At 39.1% G+C, this 21,745-nt stretch overlaps 1 protein-coding gene and 1 pseudogene across 4 annotated transcripts in view; both read right to left on the reverse strand.

Annotated features, from left to right (window-relative positions):
• The window catches only part of DRC9 (dynein regulatory complex subunit 9), a 67,803-nt gene that overhangs the window by 29,937 nt on the left and 16,121 nt on the right, over window positions 1–21,745 (reverse strand). For all 3 annotated transcript variants that reach the window (XM_082458674.1, XM_082458673.1, XM_082458672.1), the window contains exons 7-10: window positions 13,288–13,449; window positions 12,222–12,296; window positions 1,346–1,477; window positions 161–262 (exon numbers count right to left, since the gene is read on the reverse strand). In XM_082458674.1, the coding sequence (XP_082314800.1) occupies window positions 161–262; window positions 1,346–1,477; window positions 12,222–12,296; window positions 13,288–13,449 (471 nt within the window). The remainder of the gene's footprint in view (window positions 1–160; window positions 263–1,345; window positions 1,478–12,221; window positions 12,297–13,287; window positions 13,450–21,745) is intronic.
• On the reverse strand, window positions 13,365–17,790 carry LOC309659197 (heterogeneous nuclear ribonucleoprotein K pseudogene; annotated as a pseudogene). The gene has a single exon. The product of its transcript is annotated as a heterogeneous nuclear ribonucleoprotein K pseudogene (transcript).

Genomic DNA, 21,745 nt, shown 5'->3' on the forward strand with positions numbered 1-21,745 from the left:
CGTGTGTTGGCAAAGTCCAATTATTAGGCCACGCTTCCTCACAGATTTCCTGTTCCACGTGTGATAATAAACGAGAGCTGCTCTGCACTCCTCAGTGTTTGGCCAGCTACAGAATTGAAAAAGCCCCAAGATGCCAGTTACCAAGGTGCCAGTTTTCTACCTTTAAGCTGCTCTTTAATTCCAAGTGATCCTGTTCTATCTTCTTCCGGGTCTTCTCCTTTTCTATACGATCTTCAATGATGACTTGTTCATATTCCCTTATCTGCAAAAGTAGACATCAATCATATGTTACAGGACTTGCTCACTAAGCTGTGGCCCAGCCAGCCCAGCTTTTTTGTTTTTTATGTTTATGTCTGCACCACATGACTTGTGGGATCTCAGTTTCCCAACCAGGGATTGAACCCCAGCCATGGCAGTGAAAGCCTGGAATTCTAACCACTAGGCCACCAGGGAACTCCCCAGCCCTGTATTTTTAATATAAAACTTTAACTTCCCTGGTGGCACAATTGTTAAGAATCCACCTGCCAATGCAGGGGACACAGGTTCGAGCCCTGGTCGGGGAAGATCTCACATGCTGCGGAGCAACTAAGCCCGTGCGCCACAACTACTGAGCCTGCGCTCTAGAGCCCATGAGCCACAACTACTGAAGCCCGCGTGCCACAACTACTGAAGCCCGTGCGCCTAGAGCCTGTGCTCCGCAACAAGAGAAGCCACCGCAATGAGAAACCCGCACACCACAATGAAGAGTGGCCCCTGCTCGCCGCAACTAGAGAAAGCCCGCGCATAGCAACGAGGACCAATGCAACAAAAAAATAATTAATTAATTAATTTAAAAAATTGCCCTCTCCTTTAAAAAAAATGAAATACTAACTTGATGTGTGGCTAATGACATCAAAATAATTAATTTTTTAAAACTAATAGAATGTATACCTACAAATAGCAGCCATCTTTTAAAAGAGAAATTTGAGAAGTTCTACATTTATTCAATGATGAAACCATAATCAGAAGCTTTTTATAAATCATCATTTATAAATTATCTCCAGAGGTCATAAAGTAGAAATAAAAACATTATCTAGCTCAAGGGGTTTGGGGAGGGTTAAATAAGTTATATATGTAAAATACTAGAAAAGTGTCCGGGACAGATTAAGCAATATAAAGTGTCGGCTGCTGCTATTATTAATGTCCCCATCAACGAGGACGTCATCATCATCATCACGAAAGAATCCTAGTGGTTTACAGGCATACCACGTTGTGACCAAAAATAGTATCCCCCAGCTACTGTTGCTTAGCTACCACCCACTCCTCAGTGCTCTGCCTTAACAGTATTAAGACTCTGCTTCCTTACCGTCTTTGCAAGTTCTTGAAGGTGTGCTAAGTCACTGGCCTTAGCAGCTTTGAGAGCATTTAGTTCATTCTGTTTCATTTCTGTGTCCTTATCAAATTTCTCCATCCAGAACTCTAGCTTCTCCTCAAGTTTCTACTTGGAAAAAAACATTAAAATATGGCTCTACCAGACACAAAACAGTATGTACTGTATGAAATCATTTACATAAGGTTGAAAAACAAGCACAACTTTTCTATAGTGACAGAAGTCAGAATGGTAGTTACTTTTGGGGGGAGGGTTAGTTTGTTGCTGGGGAATGGGGCAAGAGGGAGACTTCCGGGATGCTGTAAATGTGCTCTGTGTCTCTATCCGGATGGTGGTTACAGGGGTGCTTAGCCATACTCATCAAACTATATACTTAATATTTGTGTACTTTGTGTGTGTTCTTATCAATTTGAAAACAGGCGGGGGGGCTTCCCTGGTGGTCCAGTGGGTCAGACTCTACACTCCCAATGCAGGCGGCTGGGTTTGATCCCTGGTCAAGGAATTAGATCCCGCATGCACGCCACAACTAAGAAGTTCGCATGCTGCAACTAAAGATCCCGCATGCTGCAACAAAGATCCAGCATGCCGCAAAATAAATAAATATTTAAATATTTTTTAAAATAAAATAAATAAGTAAATAAAACGGGGGGAAAAGGGCCTTCCACGTGTCTGGATAAGAGAAGTTGCAGTGAAGAGGAAAGGAATGAAGGGTAGGTAGAAATTCTGAAGGATAGGAATGGCATCAGACATCTCTTTGATTGCCAACACTAAATAATAGTCGAGAAGGGTACAATGTTTTCAAAATTCTAAAAGACAATAAATGTGAATCTAAGATTCTATTCCTAGCCAGCCTCACATTCAAATGTGAGGGGAAGAAAGAAATATACCTGGTCTTTCTGAAAGAGTTACTCAAGGATATACTTTATTTTTTTTAATATATTTATTTAAATAATTTATTTGGTTGCGCCAGGTCTTAGTTGCGGCTTGCGGGCTCCTTAGTTGAGGCTCGCCACCTCCTTAGTTGCAGCTCACCAGCTCCTTAGTTGTGGCATGTAAACTCTTAGTTGCGGCATGCATGTGGGATCTAGTTCCCTGACCAGGGATCAAACCTGGGCCCCCTGCATTGGGAGCACGGAGTCTTATCCACTGCACCACCAGGGAAGTCCCTCAAGGATATACTTTAGCAAAATAAAATGAAAGAGATATGAATAAGAAATAGTAAAATGTATATTTAAGCTATATGTCATAAATTTTTAGTAATAAATCATAATCTGGAACTAAATCCCAAATTAGGCAGTATTGTCTAGTGGAAAGAGCACAGGCTCTGAAGGCAGATTGCCTAGGCTCAACTCCCAACTTTGGCACTCAAACAAGTTTACTCAACTCTCCAAAGCCTCAGTTCTATCATCTGTAAAATAGAAATATATAATGAATGATTTCAACATGGGATGTAGGAGAGGAAGAGAAGAGGTAAGTAAAAGCTTTGCCTTAATAAAGGCAAGTAGATAGAGATATTGATCAGATTTAACAGAAAGAACAAAGTTAAATGTTTAAGGGTTACCACTGCAAGAAAAGAATGTATGACAGACTCGTGAAGCATGTACCTCAAGAATGAGACATTAAGAGGAGCCTTTAGATGGTACATAAACATGATTTTTTAAAAAATCAATCACAATCCATGATTCTGATTAACTTAGAGCCTGTCTGTTTGCTGCAATCGTGTCTTTAACATCTTTCTAAATCTTAACACTTTCATTTTCTTTTAATCAAAAAAAAGAGAACAGGCTCCAGGCAGGCAGGAGGAGCTGGCTGAAAGGTAATAACATCATCTGATATTTCTTGTACCTCTATTTACATTAATTTATATTTACAGCAAATGATACTGGCTTTCCTTTTATAGCAATAATACTATCTTAACTGAAAATAAATTGATATAGTTGTTTAGGTGAATAACTAACTAGAAAATAGTAGTAATACAGGTGGTATGCAGATATTACAAAACCAGGAAAGTGGTATGCAAATAATTGAAGTTTGCACTAGAAAGCTGGAAATCAAGAAATAAAAATTCTATCAATTCCACTATTGGATGAGAATCTGCCTTCCAAAGCAGGGGACGCGGGTTCGATCCCTGGTTGGGGTACTAAGATCCCACATGTCGCGGGGCAAATAAACCTGCGCACCACAACTACTGAGCCCGCGTGATCTGTAGCTCACGTGCCACAACTAGAGAAGCCCGCACGACACAACAAAGAAGAACCCAGGCGCCACAACGAAGACACAGCACAGCCAAAAAAATAATAAATAAAATAAAATAATGATTAAAAAAAGGAGAGCAACAACTAGAAAGCTTGAAAAGCAGGAAACATAAAATAATATGGAAACATTAAGTATAAACAAATGAAAAATCACAATAAAATTAATTGGAGTAAATTCCCCTATCAAAAAAAAAACCTCTCAGATTTTTTTAATCCAACTATGAGCTATTTATAAAAACCACAGTTAATATAATCAAAGGAAAAAGAAAGCAGGTTTGGCAATTAATATCTGGCAAAACAGAACTCAAGCCAAGAATAATTAAATGAGACAAAAAGGGATATTTTAAACTGATAAAAGGCAAGCTTTATTAAGAAGATATTACAGTTATAAACTTTTATATTCTAATTACATATTTTTGGAATATATAAAGAAAAAATTAGAAATGTAAGAAATTGACAGATCCACAATCACCTTAGGAGACTATCACACCTCTCTGAAATTAATAGCTCAGGTAGACCAAAATAAATAACAATATGAAGAATTTGACAGCCAGACTAACAGACAATTCCGCAACTTTTTACCTAACAGAGAAAACATTCTTTTAAAATACCCATGAAATATTCATATAATGTGAGCATATATGAAGCCCAAGTAAGAGCTCTACAAATTCCAATAAGCATAAATCTTATATTTCACATTCCTAGACCATAATGGAAGACAGTAAGAGTGTAAAGGTCAAAGCATTGCTGTGAGCAATAGAAAGACAGCCTACACTCTTTCCTCTCCAACTTTAACCACTTGGACATTTAAAAAACACCCTATTAATACGGGGAGAGGGAAGGGTAAGCTGGGACAAAGTGAGACAGTGGCATGGACATATATACACTACCAAACGTAAAATAGATAGCTAGTGGGAAGCAGCCACATAGCACAGGGAGATCAGCTCGGTGCTCTGTGACCACCTAGAGGGGTGGGATAGGGAGGGTGGGAGGGAGGGAGACGCAAGAGGGAAGAGATATGGGGACATATGTATATGTATAACTGATTCACTTTGTTATAAAGCAGAAAGTAACACACCATTGCAAAGCAATTATACTCCAATAAAGATGTTAAAAAAAAAACAACCCTATTAAATAACTAGGGTTAAAAAGGAAATAACAAAAAATAATAATAATAACAAAAAAAGGAAATAACAAATTGTAAACTAAAAATTATGATGCCTACAATTTACTTTTAAAGGCCCAAAAAAGGTAAGATGGATTAATGGAGGAAGGATGTACAGACATGTGATAAAGCAAGAATAATAAAATGTGAATGGTAGAATCATAACTAGAAGATGGGCTTTGGGGCATTCACTGTAAAATTCTTTCAACTTTGTGTATATTTGGAAACACTCAAAATGTTAGGGAAAAATAAATAAATTTCAAATTATTTGGAAAGGAATGACAATGTAAGCATTATTTACTAAAACTTCAAACTGTACTCAGAAAAATGTTGGTTTATATGCATTTACAAGAAAATAAGGGACTTCCCTGGTGGCTCAGTGGTTAAGAATCTGCCTGCCAAATGCAGGGGACATGGGTTCAATCTCTGGTCCGGGAAGATCCCATATGCCTCGGAGCAACTAAGCCCGCAAGCCACAACTACTGAGCCCACGTGCCGCAACTACTGAAGCCCATGCGCCGAGAGCCCATGCTCCACAACAAGAGAAGCCACCGCAATGAGAAGCCCGCGCACCACAACGAAGAGTAGCCCCCGCTCACTGCAACTACAGAAAGCCTGTGCTCAGCAACAAACACCCAACGCAAACAAAAATTTTTTAAAAAGAGAATAATAAAATTTGAAAATAAATGAATTGAGTATTTAAGAAACTAGACAAAAATTAGCAATATAAGCTCAAAGAAAATAATTATACATAATTATAGTAATTATATAATTAAATACTTATAAATAATAATACATGAACATAATTACCCAAAATTAAAGCAAAAACCAATGTGACAGGGAACAAAACAGATTTGCTCAATAAAACCAAAAGATGGTTTTTATGAAGACCATTAAAATGGTCAAACCTTTGACAAAGCTCAGCAAGAAAATGGGAGAGAAGACACAAATTTTTGAAAATAAAGGATGAAAAAGATAACTTCAGAAATAAGAGAAAAATTTAAACAGTAAGAGACTATAGATCACATGTTTATACTAATAAATTTGAAATGAATGTTTTGATGAAATGGATTATTTTCTAGGAAGATATAAGTTACCAAAAATGACTCAAAAAAGAGTTTTTTTTTAAGTAAAGACATCAGTAATCATCTTAAAAAATTGAAAAGGGAGCCAAATATCTCCTTTAAAATGATACTCAGCAAGACTGTTTATGACTGAATTTACCAGTTTCAAGGAACAAATAGTAATCTATTTTGTTCTATTTTTATTTTTTAGGTTTCAGAGTATAAAAAGATGAAAAACTTCCCAATTCAAACTGCCAAGCTAGCATAGCTGATCACAATACAACAAAGAAGCACCAAAAAATGAATCTATAGGTTAATCTCATTTATGGAATATATAAATACAAAATAAAAATCTACAATTCTGTCTAGTAAAAGAATAATAAATTATGAACAAGTAGGATTTATCCCCCAAATTTAAGATGATTCAACATCAACAAATCTATTAATATGTTTTAATTTATTAACATATTAAAAGAGAAAAAGATATCATCTCAATGGATTAAAAAAAAAAATCAATCTCATAAATCTGAATGCTCATTCCCGATTAAGAAGAAAAAAAAAAACTTAATATATGACTAAAAGGAAACTTTATTAACTTGATAAGGTTTACCTCCCATAAACCTACAGTGCAAACGTCATACGATCCCCATTTGTGCCAATTATCAAATCACCATCCTCTCAGCTCCAAATCATCCTTCACTGACCCACTTTGTGAAACTTGATGCTTGCAGTAAACATTTGTTTTGCAAGCTGGCAAAATGTGAAGCTTTGTCAGTAGAGGGCGCCAGAGGGACACGACAGAAGAGCTTCTCTCCTTGGTTCCAGTGTGCTTCCTCTTTTGTTTCAGGGGCACAGCTGACTGTGGCATGGGTGTGGGACATTCAGTGGCACTTGTTCACCAAGTCCTGCTGACACAGCAGAAGGATTCTTGCTTGCCAAACAGTCCACAGTTCCCTGCTTGCCAGCTTCACCCAGGGCAACAAAGCAAACATCTGTTTATTCCTTCCTTGCATACTGTCCTTTAGCCCTAGAGTTCTCTTTTATCCCTCCTTTGTAGCCAATTCCTTATTACCAGTTAATGATTCTTTTGTTAAGTGTTCCCTGCTCAAAATACTGATGTGGCTTCTGTCACCTAACTGGACCATAATGATACAGAATTAGTACCAAAAATAGAGTTTGTCTTCCCACCTTCTAATTCACATGTCTTACTAAGGCATCTAAAATCCTTGCTTCTTCTGTTCATCAGATACAATCACCATAATGCAGTGAACATAATGCAGTGAACATATGTTTCACTGCCTAATGCAGTGAAACATGATGTTTTGTGGAAAGTCAAAGCAGGCAATATCTCTGCAGACCATAATATGGCAGAGAAAGGAGAAATGACATAGCCCTGATGCGAGACTGTGAGGGTGTACTGTTGGCCCTGCCAGGTAAAAGCAAACTGCTTCTGCAGTTTTTTCGAAACTAGTTTGGAGACAGGGACCTTAGTCAAGTTAATAACTGCCTACCAAGTACCAGTGGCCGTTGAAGATTTTCTCCAGTAAAGATACTACATCTCGAACAGTCGCTGCAATTGGAGTCACCATCTGATTACATTTACATTAGTAAACAGTCACTCTCCAAGATCATTCAACTGCACAGGCCAAACAGCTGAGTTAAACGGGGATGTGACAAGTGTCACTACCTCCACTTTGAAGCCTTTGATGTTGGCACTAATTTCTACAGTTACACCAGTGGTACAGCACTGCTTATGATTTACTATCTTGGTAGGGATGGGAAGTTCCAGAGACTTCTACTAGGCCCTTACTACCATAAAGGCCCTCACTCCATGAATCAGAGAGCCAATGTAGAAATTTTGTCTGTTATCAAGTATGTCTATTCCAATCCTATGTTCAGTAACTGGGGAAAATAACCACAGAGTGTATCCACAGAACAGGTGGGCCCAGAGCAAATCAGACTTAAGTCGCCATCTATCACCTGACCACCATAATCCCCCATTTTGAGGAGGGGCCACAGTGTTGTTTTGAGTCCCTAGGAATTAGCATCAATTCAGAGCTAATGTTTAGTAATCTCAAAAGGTCTGGATATTTCCTTTTTTCCAGTGCATAGTCACTCTAATAAGTAGCCCCAGGTCCCTTGGGTAAGGCTTGGAGGAAGATTCACTTGCATTACTTGCAGCAGTGCTGCAGAGTTCATCCTCAGGGGGACCTGCTCCCTTCAATCAAGGGGCTCTGGGTCTGTGAATTTACTTAGTCTGGAAACTGGATGAGAGGCCTTGACTCTTCATTGTGGTGACTCAAATCAGGTTTTTGGCAACTAGACTTGGACTTTTTTTCTGTTATATAGATCAAGTAATGCTTTATCAGGCTGCCCATCAATTTTGTTCCTAGAGATACCACAATTAATTAGTCATCGCCAAACATCCTTGTGGGCAAAGGCTTTCTAATTACCAGTACCTCTCTGCTGCCCTCCATGGCAATCGTGTCCACCTTCGCTTTGGTAGTTAAGTGCTGCCACATGTCCTCTGGCACTCCATGAGTCCATCATCCCCACCAGGTGTTCCCATTCTAAGTTGCAGGGTCCTGTTCTTTCCCAAGGAACCCTAACTTGCACATGAGAAACTTGGCATGACTATGAATTCATGTGTAATAGTGTTATACTCCACCTTCCTTGGTCTAACACCCTTAGAATCCATTCCCATACATATCCCCTGGGTTTCCGTCAGTATGTATCAGTAAAGTCTTGTAATTCTTTTGGAGTGTAAGCTATTTCCTTCTGAGTTATAGTTATCTGAGTTATCTATCAACCTGGAATCTGCTGAGATTTGACCCTAGTGATGGATCCAGGGACAAAAGGGGTGATTGCAGTAGGTCTTGAGAATGAGCATCCCTTTTCAAGGCATCTGCCTCAGATGAAGTTATTATCACAGGGTTTTCAGGGAAAGGAAGACTAATCTCAGACATAGGAGGGCAGGCTACTTCCACTGGCAAGAGAGGTTTACAGTGACTTGGGGGTTCAAGTCAATTACATAAATTACATAAATTACATAAATTGTCAATTACATAAATCTGAGTCCAACCAGGTGTTCCCATTCTAAGTTGCAGGGTCTTATTCTTTCCCAAGGAACCCTAGCTTGCACATGAGAAACTTGGCATGACTATGAATTCATGTGTAATACTGACTGAAACATCATTAAAACCAAGAATAGAAAAACAGTGCCACATTATTATTACAACTACTACTAAACATTACACTTGCCATTCTATCTGTACAATAAGCCACAAAATGGAAATAGACATATAAATAATGAAAGGGAAAATATAAAATTGTTATTATCTACAGTCAATAAGATTTTCTACCTAGAATATCCAAATGAATCAACTGAAAAACATTAAAACTAATATGAGAGGACATAAGGAATCTAGAACAATATTACAAAAATGAATAGCATTTCCATATACCATGTACTTAGAGACATGTCCACTGACAGAAGGATGGTTACCTAAATTTTGGTATAACCCCCTCATGGCATATTATATAGCAATTGTACTGCCTTAGAAAACATTAAAGACAGGGACTTCCCTGGTGGTACAGTGGTTAAGAATCTGCCTGCCAGTGCAAGGGACACAGGTTCGAGCCCTGGCCGGGGAAGATCCCACATGCCGCAGAGCAACTAAGCCCGTGCGCCACAACTACTGAGCCTGAGGTCTAGAGCCTGCGAGCCACAACTACTGAGCCCACGTGCCACAACTACTGAATGCCTAGAGCCTGTGCTCCGCAACAAGAGAAGCCACCGCAATGAGAAGCCCGTGCACCGCAACGAACAGTAGCCCCCGTTCACCGTAACTAGAGAAAGCCCGTGCGCAGCAATGAAGACCCAACACAGCCAAAAATAAACAAATAAATTTATAAAAAAAAAAGAAAACATTAAAGACAAAGTAAATTCTTTTAAAAAACTGAGTCTGGAAAAACATATATAGTATGATCCCATTTATGTCAAAACTAAATATAAATAAATACTAAAAACAGGTAAGTATTTAGGTACATACACAATATGTACATGAAAGGAAAAGAATATGGAAGAAATCTTTGGAAAGGGGAGTGATTGAGAAAGCTTTCGCTTTTTGAAAATCTATATATTTCTGTACTGTTTCCAATTTTTCATTAAAAAGTATTTATGTATCACTTGTGTTATTAGGCTGAAGGTGTGAGGAACACTAACTTCATGCACCCAACATCCATTTATCCACCCACTCATCTGATTTTTATCAAATACCTGCAATACTTCTAACGTTTGAAACAGGTAACATGATACATAATCCTGAAATTACAGGGGTACAGGTTCTAATAACCTACTGATATGTTTTTCAGTAAAGGCCTGTGAGATAGCATCTAGAAATTATTTTCTTTAACCACAGATTTAGAATTATTTGCTGAAAATCCATCCACTTTCTCAAAGGCAAGCTATATCATGAGTAAGCTGGAAATTTTTTCCTTATTCATCCAACAGGGATATTTTGAAAGGTTCCATTCAGCTTGGTTTGTTATTAGTATTGGAAATACTAATTAAAACCATTCAGTCACATATAATTCACACAAGAAGAAATAAAATGAGTAAATAAATACATGGAAAAATGGTTAATTCTATTAGTAAGCAAAAAATGCAAAATAAGATAATTCATTAAATTAGTAGACTTTAAAAAATATCTAAAACATTGCAGTACCCTGTCTGACAGGACCAAAGATGGATGGAGTGATAGAACTGAGGAATGTTAAGCCCTCTGTCATAAAGCAGACCGGTGCCTCTGTAGGAGTGAAAATGCGCACTTATAAGCCCCTAATGGATTGTCCTAAATGCCAAGGATTAGAATCCCGGATCCAGCATTTTGTACGTAGGGGACGCACGGAGCGCCCACATTTATTCCCTGAGGAAGAAACAAAAGCCAAAAGGGACTGTAATGACATGCTAGAGGAAGAAAATACTATTTTGGAGAAACCAACAAAGACAGTTTGTGTTGATACAGAAATTAAAAGCATCGTTTAACCACAGAAAACTCACCAAGATCTAGGAGGCAACAAAAGACCACTAGGCTAAAGAAGTTCTTGCTTGAATAAGAAAGAATTTAAACATTCTTTCATTCCTGTCCAAAAGAATTAGAGATGGAAGAAGCAAAAAGCAATTTTAAAATGGACATATATTTACATACACCTGGAAGAATGTGCCTTGTGTTCAAATTCATTAAAGCCAGATTCTGCAAGTAAAAAAAAAAAAAAAAAAAAAATCGAAAACAGCTAGTTCTATTGAGGATACCTTGAAATTAGTGCTTGCATAAATTGCTGATGTCAGTGTAAAATAGAGAGTACTAGCATTATTTATCAAAAGTCACAAAATAACAGACTCTCTGCATTAATAATCTCATGCTTGAGATTTACTTTTAGTAAGTAATTGCAATGAATAAAACAGTTATTTGGGCAAAGCTTTCATTACTGAATTATTTATAATAATGAAACTTTGGAAATAACCTAAATATCCAAAACAAAGAATAACAAATTATGGAATAACCATTCAATGGAACATTATAAAACCACTTAAAATTATTTTATGAAGAGACTGTAATAAAATAGAAAAATGAGTAAAAAACCAACTGGCAATTTTTTTTAAATTAATTAATTTATTTTTGGCTGTGTTGGGTCTTCATTGCTACATGCAGGCTTTCTCTAGTTGTGGCGGGCGGGGGCTACTCTTCATTGCCATGTACAGGTTTCTCATTGCAGTGGCTTCTCTTGTTGTGGAGCATGGGCTCTAGGCGCACGGGCTTCAGTAGTTGTGGCATGTGGACTCAGTAGTCGTGGCTCGTGGGCTCTAGAGCGCAGGTTCAGTAGTTGTGGCGCACGGGCTTAGTTGCTCCACGGCATGTGGGATCTTCCCAGACCAGGGCTTGAACCCGTGTCCCCTGCATTGGCAGGCGGATTCTTAACCACTGTGCCACCAGGGAAGTCCCCAATTGGCAATTTTTTAAAAATCTTCCCTCAACTAAGAATATGCTATTTTTATAATTTTAAGAAATCAGGAAATTTTAGTTTTAAATTATGACTATGAAGCAATATAGGAACAAGAAAACTGTTTCTTATATAGTGCTAAATGATAAAGGTAGAGGACAAAATTTTACCTGTACTCAAATTACAGCTTTATAAAATATTTATCCAGATGGACAACTTTTAAAGAAAAGTGGGCTATACAGCTCATTTATTAGACTGGTAGAATTATGGTTGATTTTTCTTTCCTTAAACTTTTTTTGCTGTCCTTGGTATTTTATAAGCAGGACACAAACATGTCAGAGGATAAGAAAGTTTTGGGGACCCACCTGCTGCTCCTTTCTAAGGAATATTTCAATCTCTGCATGAATCCGGTTCTCTTCTTCAGTCTTCAGCCTTAGTTTCTGTGAGAACAACAAACCAATGTCAGGAATTCTTCCCAACTGGGCTGGAAGTGAGTTCTCAAGATTAGGGGTGTAGCTGTGACAGTAGTACAGGTCTTCTCTACCAGCTGGGATCCTAAGATTCTGAGATATTGCTCCAGAGCAGCAATTCCGTTCCCTTCAACTCAATTCACGTTCACAACCTGGCTGAGCCATGTCTGGCACTGTGCTAGACACAGGCAACTGCCCAGAGCAAAAGGACCATAATCCTGTGGCCTGGAAACTGGTGTCCATTTAAGGAGAGAAACAATGCTTCAAGGGCACAAGCTTCTCAGGCCTACAGAAGGAAATTCCAGAGTGCAAGCAAAAAGTTTGTTGTCATAGTCTTAAGCCACACTTGGGAAGTAAGCTTTCAAATAAGTCAGAGAAAGGAGTCCGCCTCCTGCACACAGGTGATACGCTCTACTGATGTTTGCTCCTTCTCGCTGACCTCTTGTTCTTTTAGCCATTTAGCCTTCCTCCTCTAATGAGGGTCTACCCTTGTTTCTTTCTCCTGATATTTTTCACTGTGACTTCTCATTTCTGTAAATGTAGGTTTGCATGAAATTCAGCCCTCTAGATTTTGTATTTCTTAATGGAGGGATGAAAGATACTGGTTGAGTGAGAAAAGTAGCAGCAAAAACCTGCAGTTACTGAATATCTTGTTTTGCCCTCTCCCTATAATTACCAGGAGAAATGGCAAGTGGTTTTATAAAGTAAGGATAAAGTGACCAAGAGAAGAAAGTAAAACCAATTTTCAAAGGCCTTACAAAAAACCAGGAGATGTAAGCTACAGCCCATCAGAATCTCTGCCTGCAAAAAAGCAAGTCCTCATTCTTTTTTTGTTTTTAACCTCAAATGTTAGGGTTGCTGGAGAGAGAGAGCAAAGATTGGGAAAGTCTCCCTCCCTCTCCTCCTTTGTCAGCTGAGGCAATATCAGGAGCCTGATTCATTCCTAATTAACAGTGATTACCTCAATCTCTTCCAGCAAGAGCTCCTCTGTTTTGCTACATTTTTTCTGGGTCTGGGAAATCTGCAGCTCAGTGTTTCTCTTCATAAAGCGATTCTCCATGCTGGTTTTTGCCTTCATCTCTTGCAACTGGTCCTTGAGGTGAGCAATATATTCATGCCGACTCTGTAAAGGTAAGACCAGGTTTCTAAATTAAAATACATTCTACCTCCATTCAGCTCAGTCAGTGGCTTAAGCTTACCTTTTGTTTTTTTTTTTTTTTATATAATTTAAGATTATTGTATTTCCTTACGAGAGGAATGTTTTAACAAATTTTACAGGTGTCAATCAACCTTTGTTCAAATTGGGCACACATCAAATCTAGCATTATGGGAGTTTTATTTGGAAGTGAACTTTTAACTATCAATACAAATGCCAAGATACTACACAAAACATCCACAGGAACTTTTTTCATCTTTTTTTGAATTGTCCACAAACATTTCCTACGTAATACAACAGAGAAATGGTACATCTTTTCCTTTCAATTTGCATACAATGGAAAAACAAGAATATATATATATATATATGTATATATATATTTTACAGAGTTTAACTAATAGACACTGCCAAGCTGACAGTTTAAGTCTATAGGTGAGAAATTATCTAATGAAAAATAATCAGAATTTATTTAGCATCAGTCACTTCCATAACCAAGTATTATTCTGATTAATAAAACTTGCCACCATTAGGCTTCTGGTATATACTTACACCAACTACTCCATCTGTTGCATTGCTCCCCACCTTGGTTCTTCACAACTACAAACAGAAAATCGTTGCAAAGTAGGGGCAAGCATTTGCAAAAACAAACAAAAATCCCCAGCTTATTAGAAGCATGAATGTGTGGTGGAATTTCCTCCCAAGCAATGGACTTTCTAATCACTTAAGAAATCACCAGAACTGAATGTGTCAAGATATTTGCCTAAGTCCAAGAAGAGATGCATTTATTTATATCCAACAGAGGACTGAAAATTAAACTTAGTGTTTAGTTTGGGGGCAGGTTGGGGGGAATTCAGCCATTTGAAAAATGACCATCTTAAAAAAAAATGACCACCAAAAATAGGTTCACTAAATTTATTTTAAAAATCATAAAACGTTTCTTACAAAAGAGCATTACATTCTGCACACTGCTCTGAATAGATGCCAGGGACACATGGACTATTGCTACTTTTCCTCCCTGTCCCACCCCCCAAATGTTACAGTGACCACAAAGCAAAGTGTTCACAATAATTACATGAGGGGATTTTTTTTTTAAACCATCAACAATGAACAAAAATTAAAAGTCACTCACTCTGCTGCTGTTTCAAAATTTCAATGTTGATTTTTGAACACCCTCCCCCAACCCCCAAGTAAGTCTGTTTGTAAGGAACTAAAACATTACATCTGGTGAACAGCAAAGATTTCACTACACCTCAAATGCAGAACACCTGTGAAGCAAAGGAATGTTGGCTTTTTAAACAGAAGCAGAGAAAAAAAAAAAAAGATGCAGGACTCCTTCAGTTCTTCACTAGTCTTAGAAAAACTTTCCAGAATACTGCTTCACAGTGTTCTGCAGCAAATACTGTGCATTCTGTATCTGGGCCTGTGTTCCTGTAATGGTAATAATCCGATCTTCGGACCCTTCTAAAGGCTCATCAATTTTGATCGAAGCTCCTGACACATGACGGATTTGTTTAATCCGCTGACCACCTTTGCCAATAATAGATCCAGCCAGATCTTTGGGAATAGTTACTTGTGTAGTAATAATAGGTCCACCAAGATCACCGTATTAGCCACGACCCCCTGCATAGGAATAATCATATCCAGAGCCACCCTGTGGTTGATAAGCCATCTGCCACTCTGATGGGCTCCATGTATCTACTGCAGAGTCCCAGGTTTCATCAGCACTGAAACCAACCACGCCATCATAACAGTCTCCAGGTCTCCCTCTTCTGTCATAGGCCATTAGATCTCCTCCTCTAGGTGGTGGTGGTGAAGAGAAAGATTCTGAGCTCTGCCACCACCCCAGCCACCTCGTCCAGGAGGAGGTGGACGAGGTCCTCAACGAGGGCTCACATCACAATCTCTTCTGGATGGAGGCATGGGACGCCCACCCCGACCAGGAGGCATTCTGTCAAAACCACCTCTTCCCCGCATGGGAAATCCCACAGGACATCCACGGCGGTCATCAAACATCATTGTAAAACCACCATAATCATAGGTTTCATCCTAAAAATTGGGGTCATAAGGCTGAGCATGTCCTTTGATGGGAGACTCTGATATAAGATCAAGGATGATCTTTATGCACTCTACAACCCTATCAGGTTTTCCTCCAATAAGAACAACTCTGTCAGTGGATTGAGGACAACATTCCTGGAAAAGCTTGATTGTTGTCTGAGTGTTCTCTCGAAGTTCTTTGATTTTAGCACCTTTGACCCCAATAATTCCTCCAGCCAGACTCTGAAGAATCAACAGTCTCAACTCGCAAAGTCGCTTCCTTTATAGTGTTGGTAATTTAAGCATTCCACAGCATCAGATTCCAGCGGGAGCTGGCTGCTTGCAGTGGGTGATGGCAACTGCAGGCCCTCTTCCAAGATAGGGATGATTTTCTTCAGAATTTCTCCAACTGTTTCAATATCAGCACTGATACTCAATATGCACTCGGGGCCACTGCTGTCTGGGACTGAAACACTGACATTGTAGTCTGTACGGAGAGCCTTAATATTCTTGCCTCCTCTTCCAATCACTGCCCCAGCATTCTTGCTCTGAAGCAGAATGCGTAATTCAACCATCTCATCAGTGTTTCTAGATCTTTTAAAAGCTTGTTTGTCTTCCATATCTTCAGCAGGGCGTTTACCAAATTCACCATTGGTTTCGGTGTTGGGAAAGGTTTCCTCTGGCTGTTTAGTTTCCATTTTCTTGTACTAAAGGGGCACACCAATCAGTTATTAAATATATCTTTGCAGGGCAGAACTGAAGTGTTCTGGGCGGGACCAACTGACACCCTAGTGCTGCAGTAGCCGGACAAGGCTACCGTCCCTATGCTGCTGTGCAGCCTCAGCTGGTCACAGCTAGACAGAGAACCTACCTTTTGTTCTTATATTTCAACAGGGACCTGGATCTATTTTTCTGCTATCACACTATGGGAAATTTACCCAATAATCATGGAGAGTATAAATGAAAATGAAAGATAAGTAGTTCTAAGCATCAGGACTGTGAGATTCTTTCCTAGGCACACTATTTGGATACTCTGTATCCACACAAATTTCCCATTACTATCTCATTTTGGTGGGAAGAGTACTGAACTAAATGACCAAAAGACCTAACTTCCCACCCAAGCCCCACCAGCTGTGTGAATCTGGCCACGTCAGTTAAACTCTCTAAGTCTTACTTTCTTTAAAATAGAAACATTAATATCTACCCTGCCTGCAATATCTTAGCAAGTAATTATAAGGATTGATTGACAGTATGTGTGAAAACTCTTCGCAGGTTCCAAAGTGCTTGGCAATTTCTTTTCTTTTTTTAATTGAGTTAACATTGGTTTATAATATTATGTAAGTTTCATGTGTACATTATATTTCAATTTCTGTATACATTACAATGTGCTCACCACCAAAAGTTCAGTTTCCATCTGTCACCATACAGTTGACCCCCTTTACCCATTTCCCACCCCTAATCCTTTCCCCTTCTGGTAACCACTACTCTGTTCTACATGTTTGTTTTTGTTTGGTTTGCTCATCTATTTTTGTTTTGTTTGTTTGTTTTAGATTCCACATGAGTGAAATTATATGTTATTTATCTTTCTCTGTCTGACTTATTTCACTTAGCATGATAATCTCAATGTCCATCCATGTTGTCACAAGTAGCAAGACTTCATCTTTTTATGGCTGAGTAGTATTCCATTGTATATATACTGTATATATATATACCATATCTTCTTTATCCATTCATCTGTCAGTGGGCACTTAGGTTGTTTCCTTATCTCGGCTATTGTGGACAATGCTGCAATGAACATAGGGGTACGTATATCTTTCCGAATTAGTGTTTTCATGTTCTTTGGATAAATACCCAGAAGTGGAATAAATGAATGATATGGTAGTTTTATTCTTAATTTTTTGAGGAATCTCCATACTGTTTTCCATAGTGACTGCACCAATTTACTTTCCCACCAACAGTACATGAGGGTTCCCTTTTCTCCACATCCTTGCCAACACTTGTAATATCAGGCCTTTTTGATAATAAGTGCTTGGCAATTTAATGGCCTTGGTATTCATTTTTTAAATATTTATTATGTATCAGGCATTGAACTAGACTCTAGGTAAACAGTAAAGGCCACATAGACATGGTCCTTGCCCTCATAGAGCTTACAATCTAGTGGGAAAGACGTAATTAAAAGGAAACAAATACATATAAACTTTTTAAAATGTGAAATATGCTATGAAAGAAAAGGGCAACAGGCTATGAGAGAAAATAACAAGAGAGACCTACATTAGATTGGATAGTCCAAAAAAGGATTCTCTGAGAAAGGAATGTTTAATCTGACACCTGAAGGGTAAGAAAAGTGGGTTGCACTTCCCTGGTGGTGCAGTGGATAAGAATCTGCCTGACAATACAGGGGACACGGGTTCGAGCCCTGGTCCAGGAAGATCCCACATGCTGTGGAAAAACTAGGCCCGTGTGCCACAACTACTGAGCCCGTGAGCCACAACTACTGAGCCCGTGTGCCACAACTACTGAAGCCCACGCACCTAGAGCCTGTGATCCGCAACAACAGAGGCCACCGCAATAAGAAGCCCACGCACCGCAATGAAGAGTAGCCCCTGCTCGCCACAACTAGAGAAAGCCCGCGTGCAGCAATGAAGACCCAACACAGCCAAAAATAAATAAAGTAAAATTAAAAAAAAAAACAGGAAAAGTGGGGTCGAGGGGAATTCTAAGAAAAAGGAAAAATGTATGCCAAAGTCCTGAGGCAGCAGTAGTGCCTGATTTTATGCTGATCTAGAGTTTCTTAAAGCAGTTTGCCCTTACCTCATCCTATTGACTCCAGCATGTATAATAAACCTTTCCAATGCTGGAGCTGCCACGGAGGTATATAGCACTGGGGAGATGTTCTCAGAACAGGATTCCAAGAAGGAGCTATTTCCCCACTGGGCCTAGGAATTCTCATTTCCCTTAAATTTTGAGTGCTGGACAACTGGAAGTAGAGATAGATAGGTAGATAACATACATACATATAGAGATATATCTTATGTAAGCTAGAAGCCTGAGCCTTCAAGGAGAAGGTTGGCTGTTAAAGAAGGGTCCTTCACTTACTTCAGCTTTGCCCTGATTATTGAGGTTAGAGGCAGTAAGCACGAAGGATGTGAACCCACCCCTACTCATTTTGACTGGTTATAAAAGGAGTCAAAGGGCACAAGCTGGATGTCCTAGAACCCGGAAATCTCACGGCAATATTGGGAGGGATTTTCCTAATGGTGCTCAGTGATTTTGAGTACAAACTCTTGCCTTTGGCCCTCATAGTGACCATCTGTATTCTACGGCTGGATGAAGAGCATTTTGTACCTCTTCCTTAGCAGGAGTTAATCATGAAAATTTGTTTCTTACACCTGGGTTCACACGAATGTCTAGATTGGGTAGCCCTACCTCAACTACAGCCCTACCGATTTCTCATCCTTTTGTTCTTCATTCAGCAACCCCACTGCCATCCATGGTCACTGACTGCACTTTGGAAAGCTCTGTGCTATACTGGAAGCTTTGCATGATATCTTAAAACATCCCTGAACTGCTCCACACTCCAAGCCACACTTCGTTTTTTCTCTGGCCACACTATTACTAATTTTCGCATGTTACCTCGCTCTTTCTTCACTCATCCCCTCGGCTTTTTGCATTCTTTAATGACTAATTTCCTTTTGGGGGGCCAGAAATAGAAGGAGTACCAAAGAGAACAGGTTGACATGATGATGATGAACTTTAGGCTCCAAAATGGATTAAAGAATTAAATACAGATATAGAAAACATGCTTGTTAAATTTGCAAACAACTCAAAGCTGGTATATGATACGTAAGAGACATTAGAATTCAAAACCCTGTTGATTATTAGAACTCTGGACTGACTCCAAGAAGAAGCAAAGGTGAAACTAAAGTCCTGATTTTGGTTAGAAGAATCTTGTAAGTTGAGAATTGTGAAGACCTAACTTGTCTTCCAACACTTTCATTAGAGGCTTACCCAGCTTCTAACATGAGAACCTGAGGTTAGGGCCCCACCACTGGTTGTTGTAATAGCAGCACTGTAAAAAAGGTGCCTCCCTTCCCTTGTATTCTTTAGACTTCTCAGAGTCTTCCTTTCACTGTGCTTCTTCTAGTGGTTTGTCATCAGAATCTTCACAATCATGAAAGAATATTGCCATACAATATTGTGAAAAGCATTTGGAGTGCTTCCTCTTTGTTTATATTACTGCAATTTGGGGCACTGTATACTGTTTATATAACAGGGAAAAAATTCTCCCCTATCCTCTGTTGTGGTTAGACATCTATAATAGTGTGTACAGTTTTAGGCATCACATTTTTTTTTAACATCTTTATTGGAGTATATAGTCATCACATTTAAGAAGGAGTTTACTCAGAAGAGATTATCCAAGACAGTGAAGTGTGCGAAAATTTTAGTACAAAAGGAAAGAAAAGAGGAAATTGGTGTGATTGGAAAGGTAATAGTTCAAATGGAAATGAAAGCAGTGGGTGGAATTGGAGCCTGAAACTTTAGAAGTTCTGACTTGATCATGCTTCATCTGCATTTTAGAACGGGAGACTATTTGGCTCAGAGTTTATTCATAGACTCTCATAGAATCAGCCAGTATTCTTAGTTACAGACGGACAGGCAGATATAAATGTTAATTTAATACAGAACTCTATTTTTTTCCCATGGCTTTTATCACTTTAATAGACCACATTTCCATTTTCCTTTTTCCATCCAACCAAAGAGGCAGCCTGAGGTATAAGACAAGTTCCATCTTCTCCAGCTCCCCAAAATTTCAGGAACCAGTACTCTCCTCCCTACTTTGTGTTCAATTATGAAAACAGACACTACCATTAAAAGCCTCTGGGGGAATTCCCTGGCAGTCCAGTGGTTAGGACTCAGTGCTTTAACTGCCATGGGCCTGGGTTCAATGATCCCTGGTCGGGGAACTAAGATCCCACAAGCCCCACGCTGCAGCTGGGGAAAAAAAAAAGACTTCTGCTCACAATATTGTGGCAGCCATCGGAGCCTTATTAACTCTAATTGGTTGACTGCTTCTTTCCATTACTAAAGCTTCTCTGAATTCAAATAACAAGTCCAGAAGTTTAGATCTGAAGGCAGTTTGGGGATTTGGAAGTAAAGTTTGGTCTGCTACAAAAACCCACAAATATGCTGCATCAGTTCATGATTGATCATGGAGAAAGCTCTAGATACCATGGACAACCAGGGTTATGATAATGGGTTATGGTGAAGGCAGATCTCTTCTTAGTGAGAATCTTAAAAGGAATTCATACAACTGAAAATCCTTGGCCTATAACTCAGTATTTCTAGGCTGGATCTTTGTTGCATATTGGAAGATGAAGAAATGGCATGACACTTGGGTTCACTTATTAGTATGACTTAATCATGGTTTTACAATCATAGCCTGTAAGCATTTTATATCCTCCTCTGTTTCCACACTGTCAATATGGAATGCCGTAAGTTTGTGCAGAACAGCTATACAGAGAAGAACCAGAGTAATCAGAGGCCCATGGCAATAGCATTAAAACTAGATGCCTTTGACTTGGCACAGGGTAATTGAAGACAAATGTTATATGACCTTTTAAACAGTTACATAATATAATAACTTCTTTTTTCTTTTTTTTTTAAACTTATTTATTATTATTATTTTTAAGCTGCGTTGGGTCTTCGTTGCTGTGAGCAGGCTTTCTCTAGTTGCGGTGAGCGGGGGCTACTCTTGGTTGTGGTTGCCGGGCTTCTCATTGCAGTGGCTTCTCTTGCTGCAGAGCACGGGCTCTAGGCGCATGGGCTTCAGTAGTTGTGTCACGTGGGCTCTAGAGCGCAGGCTCAGTAGTTGTGGCGCACGGGCCCAGTTGCTCCGCGGCACGTGGGATCCTCCCGGCCCAGGGGTCGAAACAGCGTCCCCCGCACCAGCAGGCAGACTCTTAACCGCTGTGCCACCAGGAAAGTCCCGCAAGTTCTCTTTAATAGTGTCTTGACTATTCTTGGTCCTTGGCATTTCAATATAAATTTTAGAATCAGTTTGTCAAGTCTCACAAAAATGAGTAAATACGTAAATTAAATTAAATCCAATCAAGATTCTGATTGGGATTGAATTCAATGTATCAACCAATTTTTGAAGAATCCACATCTTTTTAATTGGAGTCTTCCAATCCATAAACATAGTATATCCCTCCAATTATTTAAATATTAT

Source organism: Balaenoptera physalus (genome assembly GCF_965194825.1).
Source record: "Balaenoptera physalus genome assembly, chromosome: 4".
NCBI lineage: Eukaryota > Metazoa > Chordata > Mammalia > Artiodactyla > Balaenopteridae > Balaenoptera > Balaenoptera physalus.